The sequence below is a fragment of the Choloepus didactylus genome, chromosome 5 (genome assembly GCF_015220235.1).
Source record: "Choloepus didactylus isolate mChoDid1 chromosome 5, mChoDid1.pri, whole genome shotgun sequence".
In the NCBI taxonomy this organism is placed as follows: domain Eukaryota; kingdom Metazoa; phylum Chordata; class Mammalia; order Pilosa; family Megalonychidae; genus Choloepus; species Choloepus didactylus.
The window spans coordinates 2,947,053-2,968,277 of record NC_051311.1 but is presented as its reverse complement, the minus strand read 5'-3'; the positions used below and the strand labels follow the sequence as shown (position 1 = coordinate 2,968,277).

Below are 21,225 nucleotides of genomic sequence, written 5' to 3'. Positions count from 1 at the left end.
TTCTTTCCCACAAACTAGCTTTGCTCCAATGATGTTGCTTAGAAGTCATGTTTACAAGGTCCTCACCCAAGTAACCCACTTCTTTTACTTTCAGACCTCAGCAATCAGACCATTTCAGAGAAAATAAATAAGTAATGCTTCCACTCCTAAATAGGAGAAATTAATTCACGGTATTCTCAGACCTCACCACTTGCATGAAATTATGCAATTCTTTGTTTTTCCATGAATGAAGAAATGAAATTTTCAAAAGTTTAGTGTCTTATCTCAGAACTAAAGGACCAATAGCAAAGTCCAATCCACAGTGCACAGTTCATTCCCAATCCGAAACACTCCCTAAAATGAAATGAGATTGTCTTCCACCTCCTGGTTCTTTTCACTCTTACCCAGCCACACGGGCTCCATTGTTCTCCCTTGTCAAACACCCCAAAGCTCCCCCTAAATGCTGAGACACCTGGAATTCTCTCACCAGGAATTCTGCTCCCACGTACCCGCAGGGCCTGTCCCTGTCCCCTTCAGTCTCGCGTCGAACGTCTCAGACTTGGAAAGACGTTTGATGACCAGGTCCTCCTGCAGGGCTTCAACTTTATTTTTGACTGTGCATCCCAAACCCTGGGCTTTTTATATGTCTTCATCTCTCTCCACTGCAAAGCCGGCTCTGTGAGAGGAGAGACTTGGTTCTGTTCACTGTTGTGTCCCACCTAGGAAAGTGCCTGACACCTACAAACAACTAAAAAGATGTGTTTACATCAATGAATAAATGAACGTGAATATTGCTCTATTTATACATATAATTTACAATTCATATAATTTACAAGTTACTGCATTGTTCCAATTAAATGCTTAAAATTGAGTATTATCACTTTGGTCATAAATGTCCATAATTCTACTTAATGAATAAAAAATAGCTTTTTAATTACAATTCAGCCTCGTAATGGAAAAGGAGATAATTTAATTGCTACTTGTGCAGTGTCTAACAATTACAGAATTATGAACCTTTGTTCCAGTGATGATTGGTCATTTGGACTGTAGACAAGTCCAAAGAAAATAGATATGCTCTCAAAATCTCTCCAGTCATTGATATTTTTCTCAAGATTAATGCAACAGAAATAACAGGTGGGCTCAGACTTTCCTGATTTTGAACCACTGTTACCACATGCATGCCCATGTGCTGTATTAAATTTCTGCTCAAGCAAATGTATTATTTTTGTATCCAAACATGATATACACTGTGGATCTGTAACACCTGGTGCTAACCAAGTCCATTTTGTTCATATTGCTACTTGAAGTCTGATCTCTTTTGTTCACACTCTTTAACATTTGCTATATGGGGTAATGCTGACATTCATAGCTGCCAGACTCAGGCTCTGAGTCTCAGGTGTCACACACATACCCGAAGGTACAGGGACTGACCAGCTCAGCATCTCAGGATTTAGAAATAACCATTACAATTCAGAAATAGATGTAACCCATTTTTATGTTATGTACCGTGTTTCTGTTATGTAGCCCAGAAAAGACCATGTTCTTCTTTTAAAAAAAAAAAATCAATTTTATTGAGATATATTCACAAACCATACAATCATCCATGATGTACAATTGTTCACAGTACCATTATATAGCATTCATTGAACAGTCAATTTTTGAACATGTTCATTACCACAAAAAAAAAAAAAAGAATAAAGATTCAAGTAAAAGAGAGCACACAAAACATCCCATTCTCCCCATCCCTCCCTATAATTCACTTACTTTTGTCCCCATTTTTCTACTCATCTATCTACACACTGGATAAAAGGAGTGGGAGCCACAAGGTTTTCCCAATCACACAGTCACACCATGTAAGCTATAGTTATTCATTCATCTTCAGGAATAAAGGCTACTAGGTTGCAGTTCATGAGTTTCAGTTATTTCCTTCTAGCTATACAAATACACTAAAAACTAAAAAGGGATATCTATATAACGCATAAGAATAACTTCCAGAATGACCTCTTGACTCCATTTGAAATATCTCAACCACTGAAACTTTATTTTGTTTCATTTCTTTTCCCCCTTTTGGTCAAGAAGATGTTCCCAATCCCACAATGCTGTGTCCAGGCTCATCCCCAAGAGTCATGTCCCATGTTACCAGGGAGATTTACACCCCTGGGAGAATTGTCCCACATAGTGGGGAGGGCAGTGAGTTTATCTGCAATGTTGAGTTACAGAAAGAAGCCACATATGAGCAACAAAAGAGGATCACTGGAGGTCACTCTTAGGACAATTATAAGTAGGCTTAGCATCTCCTTTGCAGTAACGAGATTCATAAGGGTGAGCCCCAAGACTGACAGCTTGGCCTAAATTAGTAGTCCCCAATGCTTGTGAGAATATCAGTAATTCTCCAGGTGAGGAAGTTTAATATTTCCACATTTTTCCCCAGTCCCTCAAGGGGGCTTTGCAAATACACTTTTTTTCTCTGCCCACATTACTCTGGGATGTATCGGGGCTTCACGCTAACCTGTACAAACCAACTAGATCTCACTCCCTATTCAAAGTTACATGTAATTGTGGTGTTTGAATAAACTGAACATACAAGTTAAATTATATAGCATGTTACAAAAAAGTACAGATTTTGCATCTAATAAACATCTCTTCCTTTGGTCTTACACAAAGATTGAGGTTTTAAAACACCATCACGATTGTCCTTTACCCTTTGGTCTGATTTACCTTAGTCCTAACCAAGTCCATTTCATTCATATCACTACTTGAAGTCTAATCTCCTTTTTCAGACTCTTCAACATTTGTTTTATGGGGAAATACTGACATTCATAGCTGCTGGACTCTAGCTCTGAGTCTCAGGTGTCACACAGATACTCAAAGTTCTGGGGACTGACCAGATAATACACAAAAAACTCAGCATCTCAGAATTTAGAAATAACTATTACAATTTAGGAATAGATGTCACTGCTGTAAGAGATTACAATCTAGGAATCTTTACCATAAGCCTTCTCCTGATAATCTGTGCTCTCAGATTCAATTCTCAGAGTTTGCACATTATAGTCAGTCCCTATTAGTGAGGCATTATAATGTTTGTCCTTTCATTTCTGGTTTATTTCACTCAACATATTGTCCTCAATGTCCATTCACCTGGTTGCCTACCTCACAACTTCACTCCTTGTAGCAGCTCAATGTTCTATTGTATGTAGACACCACTGTTCACCATTCTGTTCATCAGACGATGTACCCTTAGGCCACCTCAATCCACTGCAAATCATGAATTGCCACCAGAAAGCCTACTGTGCAAATGTCCATTTGTGTTCCTTGTTCCAGTTCTTCCAAGTATATACCCAATAATGGGGTTGCAGGATCATATGGCAACCCCATTCTTAGCTTCCTGTGGAACCACCACACTCTCCTCCACATGGGCTGCATCATTCTACTTCCCCACTAATGGTGATTATGTACATCCCGTTCTCCACATTTTCTCCAGCACTTGTATCCCCCTGTTTATTTTTGAACAGTTTTATTTACACACCATCCATTCCCTCCTAAGAGAACAGTCAGAGGTTCCCAGTCTAATCGCATAGTAATTCATTCACCACCACTATCTATATGAGGGCATTTCCATTTCTTCCACAAAGAAAGAAGGAGAGAAGAAAAAGAAAAAGAAAAGAAAAAATGACAACTAAAAAGCAACAAAAAATAAAATAAAAATAAAATGCAATAAAAAGTTCAGACAACAACACCAATGCCAAGAATCCCATACCCCTCCCTTATATCCCCCTCTTATAGACATTTAGCTTTGATATATTGCCTTTGTTAAAATTAATGGAAGCATATTACAATGTTACTCTTAACTATAGACTCTCATTTGTATTGATTGTGCTTTTTCCCCAATGCCATCGCATTTTTAACACCTCACAAAGTTGACATTCATTTGTTATCCCTCAGGTAAAAACATTGCTATATTTGTATATTTAATCACAATCATTGGCCACCCTAGGTTTCACTAAGTTATACCATCCCAGTCTTTATCTTCTGTCTTTCCTTCTTGTGTTCTACATGCCTGTAACCTTCCTATTTCAATCGTACTCACAGTCATCTTTGTTCAGTGTATTTACAATTGTGCTACCATCACCCAGTACTATGCTATCCATTTCTGGATCGGTACAATCAATCCTGTTGAACATTCTGTACTCCTTCAGCATCAAATGCCTGATCTCTACCCTCTTTCTATCTCCTGGTATCTTCATTTCTACACTCTTCTCCAAACCTCTCTCTCCTGTCTTTTCCTGTCTGTCTGTAGCACTCTCTTTAATATTTCTTGTAGAGGAAGTCTCCTGTTCATAAACTCTGTCAGTGTCTGTTTATCTGTAAATATTTTAAACTCTTCCTCATTTTTGAAGGACAATTTTGCTAGATATAGGATTCTCAGCTGGCAGTTTTTCCCTTTCAGTACCTTGAATATATCATACCACTGCCTCCTCGTTTCCATGGTTTCTACTAAGAAATCTGCACTTAGCCTTATTGAGCTCCCCTTGTATGTGATGGATCGTTTTTCTCTTGCTGCTTTCAGAATTCTGTCTTTGTCTTTGACGTTGGACAATCTGATTAGTAAATGTCTTTGAATAGGTCTATTTGGACCAGTTCTGTTTGGTGTACACTTCGCTTCTGGGACCTGTAATTTATTACTTTCATAAGAGTTGGGAAATTTTCATTGATTATTTCCTCTGTTATTCTTTCTGCCCCTCTCCCCTTCTCTTCTCCTTCTGGGATGCCTGTAATGTGTATATTCATGCACTTCATGTTGTCCTTCAGTTACCTGAGCCCTTGTTCTTATTTTTCCATTTTCCCTGTCTGTTCTTTTGTGTGTAGGATTTCAGATGTCCTGTCCTCTAATTCAGAAATCCTTTCTTATCCCTCTCCTAGTATGCTGTTGTATGTCTCCATTGTGTTTTTCATCTCTTCTATTGTGCCTTTCATTCCCATAAGTTCTGCCATTTGTTTTTTCAAGCTTACAAATTCTTCCTTATGATCACCCAGTGTCTTCTTTATATACTTTATCTCTTTTGTCACATTTTCTTTTAGCTCATTGATTTGATTTAGAAGATTTGTTTGAACATCTTAACTAGTTGTTTCACCTCTTGCATATCAGTTGAGGTGTTAGTTTGTTCCTTTGACTGGGCCATATCTTCTTGTTTCCTGATGTGGCTCATGATTTTTTGCTGTCTAGTCATCTGGTTTTCTTGATTAGTTTATTCTAGAGGTTGTTTTCTCTCTTCTGCCTTCAGTTTTCTTGTTGGTTTTCTTTGATCTCTTTATTTCTTTGTTTCTCTCATTGGCCAGTTGCCAGATTGGCTCTTCCCCCCAACATCAGGCACCCACCATGGCTTTCAACAGGGATGGGAGGTGGGCACTGGGCACCCCAGCAAGTTCACTGTGTGTGGTAATATAGATCTGCTGGCTTCCAGCGGTGCTCTGTTTCCCTTGCACTTTCCAGAGTGTCCAACAGATGGCACTGTTCAGCAACTTGTCCTCAGATGCTGCTTTGCCTCTGAGCACAGGCTGCATCTACACAGCTGAGCTGAAACTGCAGGATCCCTGTGCCCTCACTTTGCCAGCCAAAATCTGGCTCAATGTGGGCTACACCTGTGGCAGAGCACTCCCTCAGCTGACCCGATACTCCAGCCGTCCCCCAGGCAAGGAAACAGCTGCCGGCTGCTGCTTCCCTCAAGGGTGGGGAAGGGCTTTCAGACCCAGGGCTGGAAACAGTCTCTGTCCATGTTTTCTCAGTCTCTTCGTCCCTCACTGTCCTGGGCCTTGAAATGTCCTCCTCTGGCCCCTGGGTCTTCAAACAGTGGGGTTATGTCTCACTACCGTGAGAGATTTTAAAAAGCTGTGTCCTTGGTGGGACCATTCCTGTTTGCTGATTCCGTGCCTCAGAGACCAAGTGGGGGGTGGGGGGGGACTGGCTGGTCTGGGATGGAAGATTCCTACATGATTTTTCTTCTCCTTCTTCAATTCAGCATCTTCAGGGCCCTTCTCCAGTCTATATCCTCCTCCAGAGTTTCAAACAATTCAGAATTGTTTTTTTTTCATTGAATCTCTGAAGAGGAGTTTTCAGTAGCTGTTTATGTCACCATGTTGGTGATGTCACCCCTCAGACCATGTTCTCTTAATCCATTCTTGTGGGGGAAGACCTATTGTGGGTGGGACCTTTTGGTTACTTCAACTGAGATGTGACCCAGCCCATTCAAGGTGGGTCTTAATCCTTCAATGGAGTCCTTTTTGAGAGGATAAAATACAGAAAAAGCCCAGAGAGCTTAGTGAGAAAGGCCCAGAGACATCTGTAGACAGCCATTGAAACCAAAACTGGGAGAGAAGGACCAGCAGACATCACTGTGTGTCTTCCCATGTGGCAGAGCAACCCTGGATGCCAGCAGCTTTTCCTCAGTATTTTCATGGCCTTAGAACTATAAATTTGTGACCTAATAAAACTCCATGGAGAAAGCCAACCAATTTCTGGTCTGTTGCATTCCAGCAGTTTTAGCAAGCCAAAACACACCTTTACAAAATCCCTTCCACAAGGATGTAAAATGATTTATACTTCTTGATTTATATTTAAATATTCTTCCACTTTTGTACAAATGCTAACTTTATACACATACTACAGTGTTATGCCTCAGCTCAATAGTAAGTTTTATACTTCAAATGAAGTGTCCCATCTGACCTGGGGTGTTCATTCTCACTCAAGTGTCTATTCTGTGTCAACCCATGAAATGCATCTCCTAGGTGAGCCTAGGTTCCAGAACCAGCTTCCTGTCTTCTCCATTCAACATGTATTTCTCATGTTTGAGATAGAACAAATACGCTAACTGATTCAAGCTAGAGTTTAATGATGGGTGAAAACTTTACATGGAAATTCTGAAATGAGAAATGTTTTCCAGCAGTACTCCATTTGTATCGCTTATATAACTAAATATAAGTGACCTCTCAGGAAGCAAATAGAGCATCACTGAGTTCAGCATTAGAAAAATAGTTAAGTAAATTCTGGCAATCTGCTGAATACTATAATAAGTGGTCATATAAATTACATTCATGAAAATGATATCAGCCAAAATGGCAGAGTAGGCAGTTCCAAGCACCTTTCTCTCCCCAGAAACATTGAAAATTCAAGCAGAAATGGTGGGAGCCAATATTTTCAGAGCTCTGAAAAGCGATCAATGGTTTACAGCAACCAAGCAAATGCTGAATCAAGGAAAAGGCAACTTAGAAGAAGATGACAGTCCCATTCCCTGTGTGGAGCCTTGGTCCCTGGTTCTGGAGATGGTTTTTACAAAGAATCATGTGCATCTGTTCTAACTTGTCTGAGGCTACCTGAAACATTCACACAGGTGCCCAACTTTGTTTCACTTAACTTGGAATTCACTCTGGGTGGAAAAGCAGTGGGCATCCCTTAAAAATATTATGAGGTGAATTAACAACCTCAAGCTGTCTGGGGCAAAAGATTATACCTGAGGCATAAATAGAGCACCAAATGTCTGAAAGAAAAAGATGGAGTGGGAGTTTCTTTAGGAAATTAGGGCATTCAAAACAGCCTTGGTACAATGGGGACTTTAGAAAACCACACACAATACTAGGGCAAATCACAGGCTCAGAAAAGATTGAAGAGAGCCAAGCTATTACCTATGTGTGATGTCTAGGCTCAGTGCAAGAGGGTGCGAAGCCCAAGGCAGATTTTAACTGGCCAGACTAAGCATCTAATCATTGAAGGAGTGCCCCATCAGAGACCAGCCTGCAAAAACTTGGAAAGGCTTTCATTTGTCTGTTTTAGCATTTCTTCTCCTCTCCTCTCCTTTCCTCTCCCTCTCTCCTTCTCTGCCTCTCTCCCTCTCTTTCTCTCTTGCCCCCTTTTGGCTCCTGGCAACCAAGGACATGTCTGTCAAACACTACCTGAACACCAACCAAAGGAACAAACACTCCAGAAACCATACATGACAAAGAATATAGACTCTACAAAAGTAGTTTAGAAAAGTCAATAAATACACAAATAGCTATATCTTACAATAAACAACTAAAATACCAAGGAGATGGAGGAATCTGATTTTCAGAGTTTACACATTATAATGTTCAAACTATTCATTTTTCAACAAAAAAAATAAGGCATGCAAATAAATAATAAAATATGGCCCATTCTCAGAAGAAATTAACAGACACTGTCACTGACAAAGCACAGACATTGGACTTCCTAGACAAAGAGCTTATATTAACTGTCTTAAATATGCACAAATAGCTAGAGGAACCATGGACAAAGATATAAAGGAAATCAGGAGAATCATGTATGAATAAATAGAGAATATCCATAAAGAGACAGAAATGATAAAATGGAACCAAACAGAAATTCTGGAGTTAAAAAGTACAGTAACTGACATGAAGAGTTCACTAGAATAACCTGATAGCAGATTTGAGCAGGCTGAACTAAATTTAATGAAATTGAAGAGAGGTCAATTAAAAGCATCCAGTTTGAGGAGCAGAAAGAAAAAAGAAAAAGAAAAATGAACATAGTCTAAGAGATCCATGAGACCCCATCAATAGTATCAGCATGTGCATAATGAGAATCCCAGAAGTGGAGCATAAAAGGGGGTCAGAGAGAATGTTTGAAGAAATAATGGCCTAAAACTTCCCAAATTTTGATAAAAGACATGAATCTACACATTTGAGAATCCAACAAACCCCAAGAAAAATAAACACAAAGAGATCCAGGCTAAGCCCCCAAGATTAAAATCAAATTGTCAAGCAAAAACAAAAAGAGACTCATCACATACAAGAGAGCCTCAATAAAATTAACACCAGATATCTCATTAGAAACCATGGAAGGATAAGGTAATGCAATAACAATTTTAAGGAATGGAAAAAACAAATCTATGAAGAATTCCATATCCAGCAAAACTACCCTTCAAGAATAATGGAGAAATTAGGACCTTCCCAGATAAACAAGAGCTGAGGAAGGTTGTTGAAAGTAGAACTGCCTTATAAAAAATGCTAAAGGAAGTCCTTCATGCTAAAACAAAAGGACACTGGACTGTAACTCAGGGTCATATGAAGACATAAGCAACTCTGGTAAAAGTAACTAAATAGGTAAATATTAAGCCACTATAATTATACTTTGGTTTGTAACTCCTCTTGTATTTCCTACAGGTTTTTAAAAAGTACATAAAAATAATTGTAAATCGATGCTAGTGAGCCACAATGTATAAAGTTGTAATTTGAGAAAAGAACATAAAGTGAGGGCAGAGCCAAATAAAAGCAAAGGCTTTCTATTCTATTGAAGCTTACTAGAGTATCAATTCAAACTACATTGTTATAAATTTAGAATATAAATTGCAATCCCCATGGTAACTACTATGAAGCCAGTATTACTCTGAGACCAAAGTCAGACAAAGACACCACAAGAAAAGAAAACTACAGAACAGTGTACCTCAAGAATATAAATGTAAAAATTCCTCAACACAATACTAAAAAACCAAATCCAATAACATATTAAATGTATTATAGATCACTATCAAGGGGATTTATTCCAGGAATGCAAAGTGGTTCAAATTAGGAAAATCAATAGATATAATACAGCATGTTAATAGAATGAAGGAAAATAAAACACAGGATCATCTCAATTGATGCAGAAAAAGCATTTGACAAAACCCAACACCCTTTCATGATATAAAGACACAACACACTGGGAACAGAATGGAACTTTCTAAACATGATAAAGGGCGTTTATGAAAAACAAGCAGCTAACACCATACTCAGTGGTAACAGACTGAAAAATTTCCCTCTAAGATCAGGAATAAGACAAGAATCTGCTTTCACCACTGCTATGCACCATTTTACTGGAAGTTCTAGCAGAGCAACTAGGCAAGAGAGAAAAATAAATAAAAATCATCCAAATGGAAAGGGAGAAGTAAAACTATCTCTGATCAGAGAAGACATGTTCCTATATAGAGAAACTCAAATAAAATCCACACAAAATCTACTAGATCTAATAAATGAATCCAGCAAAGTTGTAGGGAACAAGACAATGCCAAAAAAAAAAAAAAATTAGTTGTATTTCTATACAATAGCAATAAGCAATATGAAAAGAAAATTTTTTAAAATTCCATTTATGATAGCATCCAAAATATGAAATAACAATGAATAATTTAATTAAGGAAGTAAAAAACTTGTACATACAAAACTAAAAAATATTACTGAAAGAAATTAAAGTATACCTAAATAAATGAAAACACTTACTGTGTTCATGAATTGGAAGGGTTAACATTTTTAATATAGCAATAACACCCAAAGCAATCTACACATTCAAGCAAGCCTTATCAAAATTCCAATGGCCTTCATTACAGATATTGAAAAGCCAATCCTTGAATTCATATGCAATTGCAACAGGCCTCGAATAGTAAAACAATATTCAAGTAGAAGAAGAAAGTTGCAAGACTCACACTTTCTGATATAAAAACTTACTACAAAGTTCCAATAATCAAAATAGAGTGGTGCTGGCATAAGGATAGACTCAGATCAATGGAATCAAGTTGAGATGGAAGATGAAAGAGTAAGAAGCTCCAGGAATCAGTACCTCCACTGGAACAACTATAGAACTTGTAGCAACTGTCTGAATCATCTATTTTGAAACTCTGGAGTCTAGGAGAACATTGGGCAGCTTTCAGGAAAGAGCAGGAGGAAGAGGCTGGTAAATTATGGTAAGTCCAGTGAATTTCACTCTCTGAGCAGCAGCTACCACCCGCCTTCCCCGGCCCCATGGCAGGCAACCCCGGCTCCTAGTGCAGCTTGCTGGTGCCAGGGTAGGCAACAAACACCTAGCTCCCCAAGATCTGGGAGGGGTGTGGTCTGATTGCTGTCACTGCTTTTGATCCCTAGGGGCCAGATCTTAGGGCACCCCCTGTTCCAACCCACTTTGGGCAAAAGTGGCAGAGGAATCATAAAGACAATACGCTTCCTCAAAACTTAGAAAAAGAGTCAAAAGGTTGCACTTACTGGGCAACTGCCAAATCAAGAAAGCATGGCTTCAACGAGCCATGGGAGACGCTCCTGTACCCTTGCTGGCCTCCTTCTCACCCCGTCTCCATCCCACTGTGGAGCCAGCTGGCATTCCCATCATGGGCCCACGGCCTTGTTCCAGCTGGGAAAGACTGGCCTGGGAAATGCCTCTCAGGCTCATCCCACCCCAGAATATCCCCTCCAAGCAAAAGCAGCCTGGGATAGCTAAAGCAGTGTCCGGAACAACTTTTTTGAGAGGCCTGCTGTAAGTCTTATGGTGGAGCACCTGAGAGGCTGGGGGAAGGGGCATTTGAGTTCCTGTAAACAGGGATCTCCTAAGGCTACTGTCAGTACAGGTCCAGGACAAGACACGGGCTCCAGACAGAAGGAGAGGCTTGGGCTCACAGGAGGACTGAAATCTGAAGGAGAACATTGGCCAATGCAAAGTCAATTTGCAGACTGTGAAAGGTGTTTTTGCATTGGTTTTCTGGTTTTGTTAGTTCCTGGCACTTGAAATCTATCATAACACCAGCTAGATACAAACCCAAGAAACCGTTCAGGGACTAAACTCCAGAGTTAACACTTTAAAATATAAAAAACGTACTGTATGCAACAAAAGATTAGAAGACAAAGACAAAAGAACTGATGGGCTATCCAAAGGAATATGATAAAAATCCAGAAACATCAATGAAGACCAGATTGTAGACATATCAGACAAAGACTTAAAAAAATGATCCTCATTAGGTTCAAGGAGATGGAGGGAAATATAGAGAAAGAACTAAAGGATATCAGGAAAACAATGAATGAACACTATGATAATCTCAATAGAGAGATAGAAATTTTTAAAAAGGAACCAAACAGAAATACTGGATCTGAAGACCACAATAGCAGAAATGAAAACAAAAGCCCTACAAGTTTTCAACAGTAGATTGGAGCTGGCAGAAGAAAGAATCAATGAACTCAAACACAAGGCAATTGAAATGAGTCAGGCTGAGGAGCAGAAAGAAAAAAGAATTAGAAAATGTAAAAATAGTATAAAAGACCAATGGGACCCCATCAAGCCTATCAATATACATATTATGTGAGTCCCAGAGGGAGAAGAAAAAGAGAAAGGGGGCAGAAGGAATATTCAAAGAAATAATGACAGAGGACTTTGCAAACTTAGCAAAACAAGTGACTGTGCACATCTAAAATGCCCCATGAACACCAAACAAGACAAAATTGAAGAGAATTATGTCATCCAGATAGTCAACTGTTGCATGTGAAGGATAAGGAAAGAGTTCTGAAAGCTGCAAGAAAAAGCAACATGCTACATATAAGGGAGTCCACAAATAGATTAAGTGCCAATTTCTCATCAGAAACCCTAGAGGAGAGAAGAAAGTTGAAGGAAATACTTCAAGTACTGAGAGAAAACAATTGCCAACCAAGAATTTTATATCCAGAGAGACTTTCCTTCAAAAATGAGGGAGAGATTATGACATTCCCAGATAAACAAAAGCTGAGAGAGTTCATTACCAGTAGACCTGCTTATAGGCAATGCTAAAGGGAGTTTTTCAGACTGAAATGAAAGACACTACACAGTGGATCAAAGTGGCATAAAGAAATAAAGACGTCTAGTACAGGTAACCATATGAGTAATTATAAATGCCAGTACTATTGTATCATTTGCTATGTAATCCACTTCTTATTTCTTAGGTTGTGGTAGTTTGAATCTATTATGTCCCCCACAAAAGCCATGTTCTTTAATGCAGTCTTGTGTGGGGGCACTTATTAGTCTTTTGATTAGGGTGGAATCTTTGATTAGGTTGTTTCCATGGAGATGTGACCCAGCCCAAATGTAGGTGAAACCTTTTGATTAGATCATTTCCACAGAGGTGTGGACCCTGCCCCTTCAGAGTAGGTCTCAATTAGATCACTGGAGACCTTTGAGAGAGCTCCTGGACAGAAGGAGCCCAGAAAAGCCGAGAAAGACATTTTGGAGAGAAGTATGTAATCCAGAGTTTGCCCCAGGAGAAGTTAAGAGCTGACACAGACCGAGATGCTTGGAGATGCTTGGAGATGCAGACAAAAAAATGTTTGGAGATGCTAAGCTTAGAGATGAAGCCCAGAGTATGCCCTGGAGAAGCTAAGAGAGGACCCCCAGACAATTAGAGAGAGATGCCCTGGGAGAGCAAGCAAGGATGCACAGGAGCTGAGAGAGAGAAGCCAAGAGAGACAGAAGCCCAGAGACATTTTGGAGAAAGTAAGAGAGAATGAGCCCAGAGACATTTTGGAGAAAGCTTTGGGAACAAAGGACCAGCAGATGCCAGCCATGTGCCTTCCCAGCTGAAGGAGGTGTTCCAGAAACTGTCGGCCTTTCTACAGTGAAAGTAGACTATTGTTGATGCTTTAGTTTGGATGCTTTTGTGGCCTTAGGACTATAAATTTGTAACCTAATAAATCCTTTTTTGTAAGAGCCAATCCATTTATGGCATTGTGCTTAAAGGCAATATTAGCAAATGAGAACACAGGTGATAAAATTCAAATGCATAAAAAGAAATGATAAATCTATGATTGGGGGCATACAATGTAGAAAGAAATAATTTGTAATAAAAAACAAAAAAAAAGTTAGGGGGACAGAGAGGTGTAGGAATTATGTATTGAAGTGGTGTTTTAGTTTGCTTTTCTGCTGAAAGCAGATATCATAAAATGCCTTGGTTTTTTTTTTTATTTACTCTTTTTTTTTTTCATTTTTATTGAGATTATTCAGATACCATACAATTATCCAAAGATCCAAAGTGTACAATCACTTGCCCCTGGGTACCCTCATACAGCTGTGCATCCATCACACTTAATTTTTGTTCAGTTTTTAGAAACTTTCATTACTCCAGACAAGAAATAAAGTGAAAGATGAAAAAAGAAAAAAAGAAAAGGAAACTCTAATCCTCCCCTATCCCTAACCAACCCCCCTCAGTTGACTCCTAGTATTGATATAGTACATTTGTTACTGTTTATGAAAAAATGTTGAAATACTACTAACTGTAGTATATAGTTTGTAATAGGTATATAGTTCTTCCCTATATGCCCCTCTATTATTAACTTCTAATTGTATTGTCATACATTTGTTCTGGTTCATGGAAGTGATTTCTAGTATTTGTACAGTTGATCATGGACATTGCCCACCATAGGATTCAGTTTTATACATTCACATCTTTTGACCTCCAACTTTCCTACTGGTAACATATATGACTCTGAGCTTCCCATTTCCACCTCATTCACACACCATTCGGCACTGTTAGTTATTCTCACATCTTGCTACCAACACCCCTGTTCATTTCCAAATATTTAAGTTCATCCTAGTTGAACATTCTGCTCCTACTAAGCAACCACTCCCCATTCTTAAACCTCGTCCTATATCTTGGTACCTTATATTTCATGTCTATGAGTTTACATATTATAATTAATTCCTGTCAGTGAGACCCTGCTATAATTGTCTTTATGTGTCTGGCTTATTTAACTCAGTATATTGCCCTTGAGGTTTTGTCATCAACCCATTTTTTTTTTAATATGGTTTTGTTCACTCACCATACATTCCATCCCAAGTAAATAATCGATGGTTCTCTGCATGGTCATACATTTATGTGTTCACCACCTTCACCACTATCTATATAAGGGCATCTACATTTCTTCCACAAGGCAGGAGGGAGAGTCAAAGAAGGTAGAGAGGCAAAAGAAAGAGAAAAAAAAATGACAGCTAGGAAGCAGCAAAAGGAAAAATAACCTTAAATCAGAGTAGAATAAAGAATCAGACAATACCACCAATGTCAAGTGTCTAACATGCCTCCCCTATCCCCCCCTCTTATCTGCATTTACCTTGGTATATCACCTGTGTTACATTAAAGGAAGCATAATACAATGATTCTATTAGTTACAGTCTCTAGTTCATGCTGATTGCATCCCTCCCCCAATGCCTCCCCATTTTTAACACCTTGCAAGGTTGACATTTGCTTGTTCTCCCTCGTAAAACAACATATTTGTACATTTTATCACAATTGTTGAATATTCTAGATTTCACCAAGTTACACAGTCCCAGTCTTTATCTTTCCTCCTTTCTTGTGGTGTCTCACATGCTCCCCACCTTCCTCTCTCATCCATATTCATAGTTATCTTTGTTCAGTGTACTTACATTGTTGTGCTACCATCTCCCAAAATTGTGTTCCAAACCACGCACTCCTGTCTTCTATCACCCTGTAGTGTTCCCTTTAGTATTTCCTGTAGGGCATGTGTCTTGTTCACAAAGTCTCTCATTGTGTGGGTCAGAAAATATTTTGAGCTCTCCCTCATATTTGAAGGACAGCTTTGCTGGATATAGGATTCTTGGTTGGCAGTTTTTCTCTTTCAGTATCTTAAATATATCACACCACTTCCTTCTTGCCTCCATGGTTTCTGCTGAGAGATCCGCACATAGTCTTATTAAGCTTCCTTTATATGTAATGGATCACTTTTCTCTTGCTGCTTTCAGGATTCTCTCTTTGTCTTTGACATTTGATAATCTGATTAAGTGTCTTGGTGTAGGCCTATTCATATCTCTTCTGTTTGGAGTACGCTGCGCTTCTTGGATCTGTAATTTTATGTCTTTCATAAGAGATGGGAAATTTTCATTAATTATTTCCTCTATTATTGTTTCTGCCCCCTTTCCCTTCTCTTCTCCTTCTGGGACACCAATGATATGTACATTATTGTACTTTGTTTCATCCTTGAGTTCCCGGAGACATTGCTCATATTTTTTCATTCTTTTCTCTATCTGCTCCTTTGCGTGTAGGCTTTCAGGTGTTTTGTTCTCCAGTTCCTGAGTGTTTTCTTCTGCCTCTTGAGATCTGCTGTTGTATGTTTCCATTGTGTCTTTCATCTCTTGTGTTGTGCCTTTCATTTCCATAGATTCTACTAGTTGTTTTTTTTTAACTTTTGATTTCTGCCATATATATGCCCAGTGTTTCCTTTACAGCCTCTATCTCTTTTGCAATATCTTCTCTAAACTTTTTGATTTGATTTAGCATTAGTTTAAATTCCTGTATCTCAGTTGAAGTGTACGTTTGTTCCTTTGACTGGGCCATAACTTTGTTTTTCTTAGTGTAGGTTGTAATTTTCTGTTGCCTAGGCATGGTTTCCTTGGTTATCCAAATCAGGTTTTCCCAGACCAGAACAGGCTCAGGTCCCAGAGGGAAGAAATATTCAATATCTGGTTTCCTGCGGGTGTCTTAGAAAATTGCTCCACCCTTTGATGCCTCAGGTCACTGTGCTTTTCTGCCCAGCAGGTGACGCCTGTTAGCCTATAATTCTTGACTGGTGTGAGGAGGTATGGCCGTGTTCCCCCAGGCTCTGGGGTCTGGTTCTGAATGGAAAGGGCCCCACCCCTTTCCTCCTAGAGAAGACAGACCCCCCAGGTGGAGGTCATTAGCATTTCAATGGTCTCGCTCTCTGCTTGTGCTGTCTCCACCCTTCCCAGAGTCACAGCCCTGGAAACTGAAAATGACTGGGGCTTTCTCCACTGAGCCAAAAAAGAAACAGATAGTCCCCTTCAGATCCAGTCCAAGGCACCCCTCCGGCTCTCCAAGGTCAGTCATCACCCAAAGCCTCTGTCTGTGTTTTGGGGATGCGTACCTATAGTGAGCAGTTCACACTCGCTACTTAAAACCCCAGTTGGAGCTCAGCTGAGCTATATTCGCTTGCTGGGAGAGAGCTTCTCTCTGGCACCACGAGGTTTTGCAGCTCAGGCAATGGGGGAGGGGGTCTCACGACTTGGATCCGCAGGTTTTACTTACAGATTTTATGCTGTGTTCTCAGGCATTCCTCCCAATTCAGGTTGGTGTATGATGAGTGGATGGTCTTGTTTTGCCCCCTGCAGTTATTCTGGATTATTTACTAGTTGTTTCTGGTTTTTTGTAGTTGTTCCAGGGGGACTACTTAGCTTCCACTCCTCTCCATGCCGTCATCCTGCCACAAATGACCAATGCCTTGGTTTTTAACAATGGGAATTTATTAGCTTACAAGCTTACAGGTTTGAAGCTGTGAAAATGTCCAAATCAAGAAATCATGAAGACAATGCTTTCTGCTTGAAGACCGGCTGCCGGTGATCCTGGACCCTGCAAGGCACGTGGCAGCATCTACTGGTCTCGCCATTCTCTTCTGGGTTTCTTGCTTTCAACTTCTGGCTTCCATGGCTTTTTCTCTCTTTGTCTGAATTTCATTCTCTTATAAAGAACTGCAGTAAAAGGATTAAGACATACCCTGGGCCATGACTTAACTGAAGTAGCTTCATCAATATGTCTTACTTACAATAGGTTCACACCCACAGAAATGGATTAGCTTTAAGAACATGATTTTCTGAGATACACACAGCTCCAAACCACACCAGGTGGTAACAAATCAAACAAGATTACTATATATTTAAGATGTTAAATTTTAACCCCTTGGTAATCACAAAGAAAATACAATAAAAATATATTCAGAATAAATGAGGAGAAGGGACTCAAAATGGCACAATACAAAAACACAAATAAATACAACAGTAGGCATTAATGGAAGAAATGAGGGTCAAAAAACTATAAGACTTAAAAAGACAAAATAGCAAAATGGCAGAAGAAATTCTGACATTATCAGTAGTTACTTTAAATATAAATGGATTAAACTGTCCAGTCAAAAGGCAGATTGGCAGAATGGATAAAAAAGCTTGACCCAGCACCCCCCATCCTCTTCAGGGGCACCCATTCTCAACCCGACTTATGAAGTAAGTTCCTTCTGTAGGCCTGAGTCAAGAACTGCCAGTCATCTTGGTAATATTGGATTGGATGTCTAACGTTGTGGGGAAAAAGACAGGACAACTTTCAGGAACCGTATCCAACACCCAAACTCACTGTATCCAACAACTCAGATATGGCAGAAGTGAAGTCAATGTTCCGGGAATTTCTTCCCAAACAAGGGCAGTTGCCCGTGGAAGGTGTAACCACTATGGTGCTGTGTAAATCCAAACTTGCACCCTTAAAATCTCTGACCCTGGAAAAACTGGAAAAAATTCAGCAAGCCACACAGGATACAATTTGCCAACAAGAAATGGCAGAGAAAGAACACCAGCAAATAACCGACTGAATGATAATTTAGCACTTCCATGAGCACCCCAAGGACTATGTAATAACTAGAAAATAATCTGCATCTGTAAGCTGAAAGTAGTATTTGTTAATAAAACCAATAACATTCATAAAAATAACACAAAAATACCCAAGACTGATGAAACCTTTACTGTGAATTTTTAAATTTTGGTTTCTATTGAACATAAAACTTTAAACCAAATTTTATGGTTCATTTACCCAAGTGTTTAGAATTGCAAATTAAATTATTGTTCAACATTTCTATTGCTATCATTTTTTTAATAACATTCTTAGGCACAAGTATCTAAATGCAACTTTCTGTATACAGAGGACCATTACACCTACATTAAAAACCTGCATTTGGGGCCCCCCTGAGGAGCTGGGGGAAAATGTGAAAGTGTTGGACTTCCTCACCTGGACTGGTGCTGATGTTGTCACAAACATTAGGACCGGCGGTTTGATGTGCCGAGCCCTCAATCATGGGACTTGCCCTTATGAGGCTCGTTACTGCAAAGGAGAGGCTGAACCTGCTTATGATTGTGCCTAAGAGTCTCCCCTGAGTGCCTCTTTCTTGCTCAGATGTGACCCTCTCTCTCTAGCTAAGCCACCTCACTGGGTGATCTTGCTGCCCTCCCCCATGTGGGACCTGACTCCCAGGGGCGTAAATCTCCCTGGCAATGCAGGATGTGACTCCCAGGGATGAATCTGGACCCAGCATCGAGGGATTGAGAACATATTCTTGACCAAATGGGGAAGCAAAATGAAACAAAATAAAGTTTCAGTGGCTGAGAGATTTCAAATGGAGTCAAGAGGTCACTCTGGTGGACATTCTTATGCACTATATAGATAACACTTTTTATGTTTTAATGTATTAGAATAGCTAGAAGTAAATACCTGAAACTATCAAACTCCAACCCAGTAGTTTGGACTCCTGAAGATGATTGTATAACAATGTAGATTACAAGGGGTGACAGTGTGATTGTGAAAACCTTGTGGATCACACTCCCTTTATCTAGTGTGTGGATGGACAAGTAGAAAAGCAGGGACAAAAACTAAATGAAAAATAGGGTGGGAAAGGGGGGATGATTTGGGTGTTCTTTTTTACTTTTATCTTTTACGTTGATTCTGATTCTTTCTGATGTAAGGAAAATGTTCAAAAATAGATTGAGGTGATGAATGCATGACTGTAGGATGGTGCTGTGAACAGTGGATTGTAAACCATGGATGATTGTATGGTATGTGAATATATCCGAATTTAATTTTTTAAAAAAACCTGCATTTGAAGAAACATTCTTATCTTGCATAAGGTGTTCATGCTGGGCTTTATGTTACCCAACATAATATTTTACCAACTTTATGTGTCACACCATGTTTCAAGTTATCTTATCTGACCATCTGATCCTACCAATGGCAAAACTGTGTTTCTTAAACAAATCTGATTTTTTAAAAACCTTCACCTATTCTGTATAGTCACCTATATGTTTAGTTATACTAATTTTTTATTAATTTTATTTTGAAATAAATTCAAAATTAAAGGAACAGTTGCAAAAACAATACAAACCCCATACACAGAACTCCAGCATACCCCTCCCCCTCCCCCGATACCCCAATCCACCAACTTTAACATGCTGCCACACAGCTACTTCTCTTTCCCTCCCCCCCTTCCTCCCTATCATCCATCATCTATTGCTCTGTCTTCTGAACATATGAGAGCTAGCTGCACACATCCTTGAACAAACACTATAATTAACATATACATTTCCCATGAACAAGAACATTCTTTTATGCAATCCCATTAAATACAGCTAGGAAGTTCAAGAAACTCAACATTGATACAAAGCTTACATTCTATATTTCCTTTTTTTTTTTTCTTATGGCCCAAATGTGTCCCTTTGAGCCTCCTGTCCTCCATCCTCAGATTCCATTCAGGATCATCCTTGGCATTCAATTGTCATCTATTTAGACTGTCTTTTTTTTTTTCAACTGTGGAAACATATATACAGCCTAAATCTTCCCATTCCACCCCCTCCCTAGCATTCCATTAGTAGGATTAATCACATTTAGAATGTTGTAATGCTATCATCACCTTCCCACCATCCATTACTAGAAATTTCCCTTCACCTCAAACAGCAACCCTACACTCATTTCTTAACTCCCCATTGCCCCTTCCCCCACTTCTCATAACCCATACTCTACTTTTCATCTCTATGGTCATATTCTCTGATAATTTCTTTGTGTTCACTGTGGGGCTTAAATTTGACCTCTTAAATCAATAACAATCTTGTTTTCCTTTGATACCAAATTAACTTCAATAGGACACATAAACTATGTTCCTATACTCCTCCATTCCCCCACCTTTATATAGTTCTTGTCAAAAATTACATATTTTACACTGAGTCCAAAACCACTGATTTTTCATTAGAGTTTATGTATTTTATATCCTGTAGGAAGTAAATAGTGGAGTTACAAATCAAAAATTATTGACTTCTATTTATATTCCATTGTGGTCAGAGAATGTGCTTTGAATATATTCAATTGTTTTTTTTTTTAATTTATTGAGGTTTGTTTTATGTCCCAGCATACGGTCTATTCTGGAGAAAGATCCATGATCACTAGAGAAAAATATGTGTCCTGGTGATTTTGGACGTAAGGTTCTATATATGTCTGTTAAAATTCTCTATAGCTCTCTCTCCTTTCTTTGTTTCTCTGTTGGTAGGGCTCCCTTTAGTATCTGAAGTAGGGAAGGTCTTTTATTGGCAAACTCTCTCAGCATTTGCTCATCTGTGAAAAATTTAAGCTCTCCCTCAAATTTGAAGGAGAGTTTTGCTGGATAAAGTATTATTGGCTGGAAGTTTTTCTCTCTCAGAATTTTAAATATGTCATGCCACTGCCTTCTCACCTCCATGGTGGCCACTGAGTAGTCATTACTTAGCCTTATGTTGTTTCCTTTGTATGTGGTGAATTGCTTTTCTCTTGCTGTTTTCAGAACTTGCTCCTTCTGTTCAGTATTTGACAGTCTGATCAGAATATGTCTCGGAGTGGGTTTATTTGGATTTATTCTATTTGGAGTTCGCTGGGCATTTAT

The 21,225-nt window shown here is 39.2% G+C and overlaps 1 protein-coding gene across 1 annotated transcript; it reads left to right on the top strand.

Moving 5' to 3' along the window:
• The first annotated feature begins 17,928 nt into the window (after window positions 1-17,928).
• On the top strand, window positions 17,929-18,141 carry LOC119534821 (BBSome-interacting protein 1-like). Its single transcript, XM_037837378.1, has one exon. The coding sequence runs from the start codon at window positions 17,929-17,931 to the stop codon at window positions 18,139-18,141; it is 213 nt and encodes a 70-aa protein (XP_037693306.1).
• The last annotated feature ends 3,084 nt before the right edge of the window (window positions 18,142-21,225 follow it).

What these genes read in the sequence shown, in the direction of transcription:
- LOC119534821 (XM_037837378.1), top strand. Translation starts at nt 17,929, where the DNA reads ATGGCAGAAGTGAAGTCAATGTTCCGGGAATTTCTTCCCAAACAAGGG.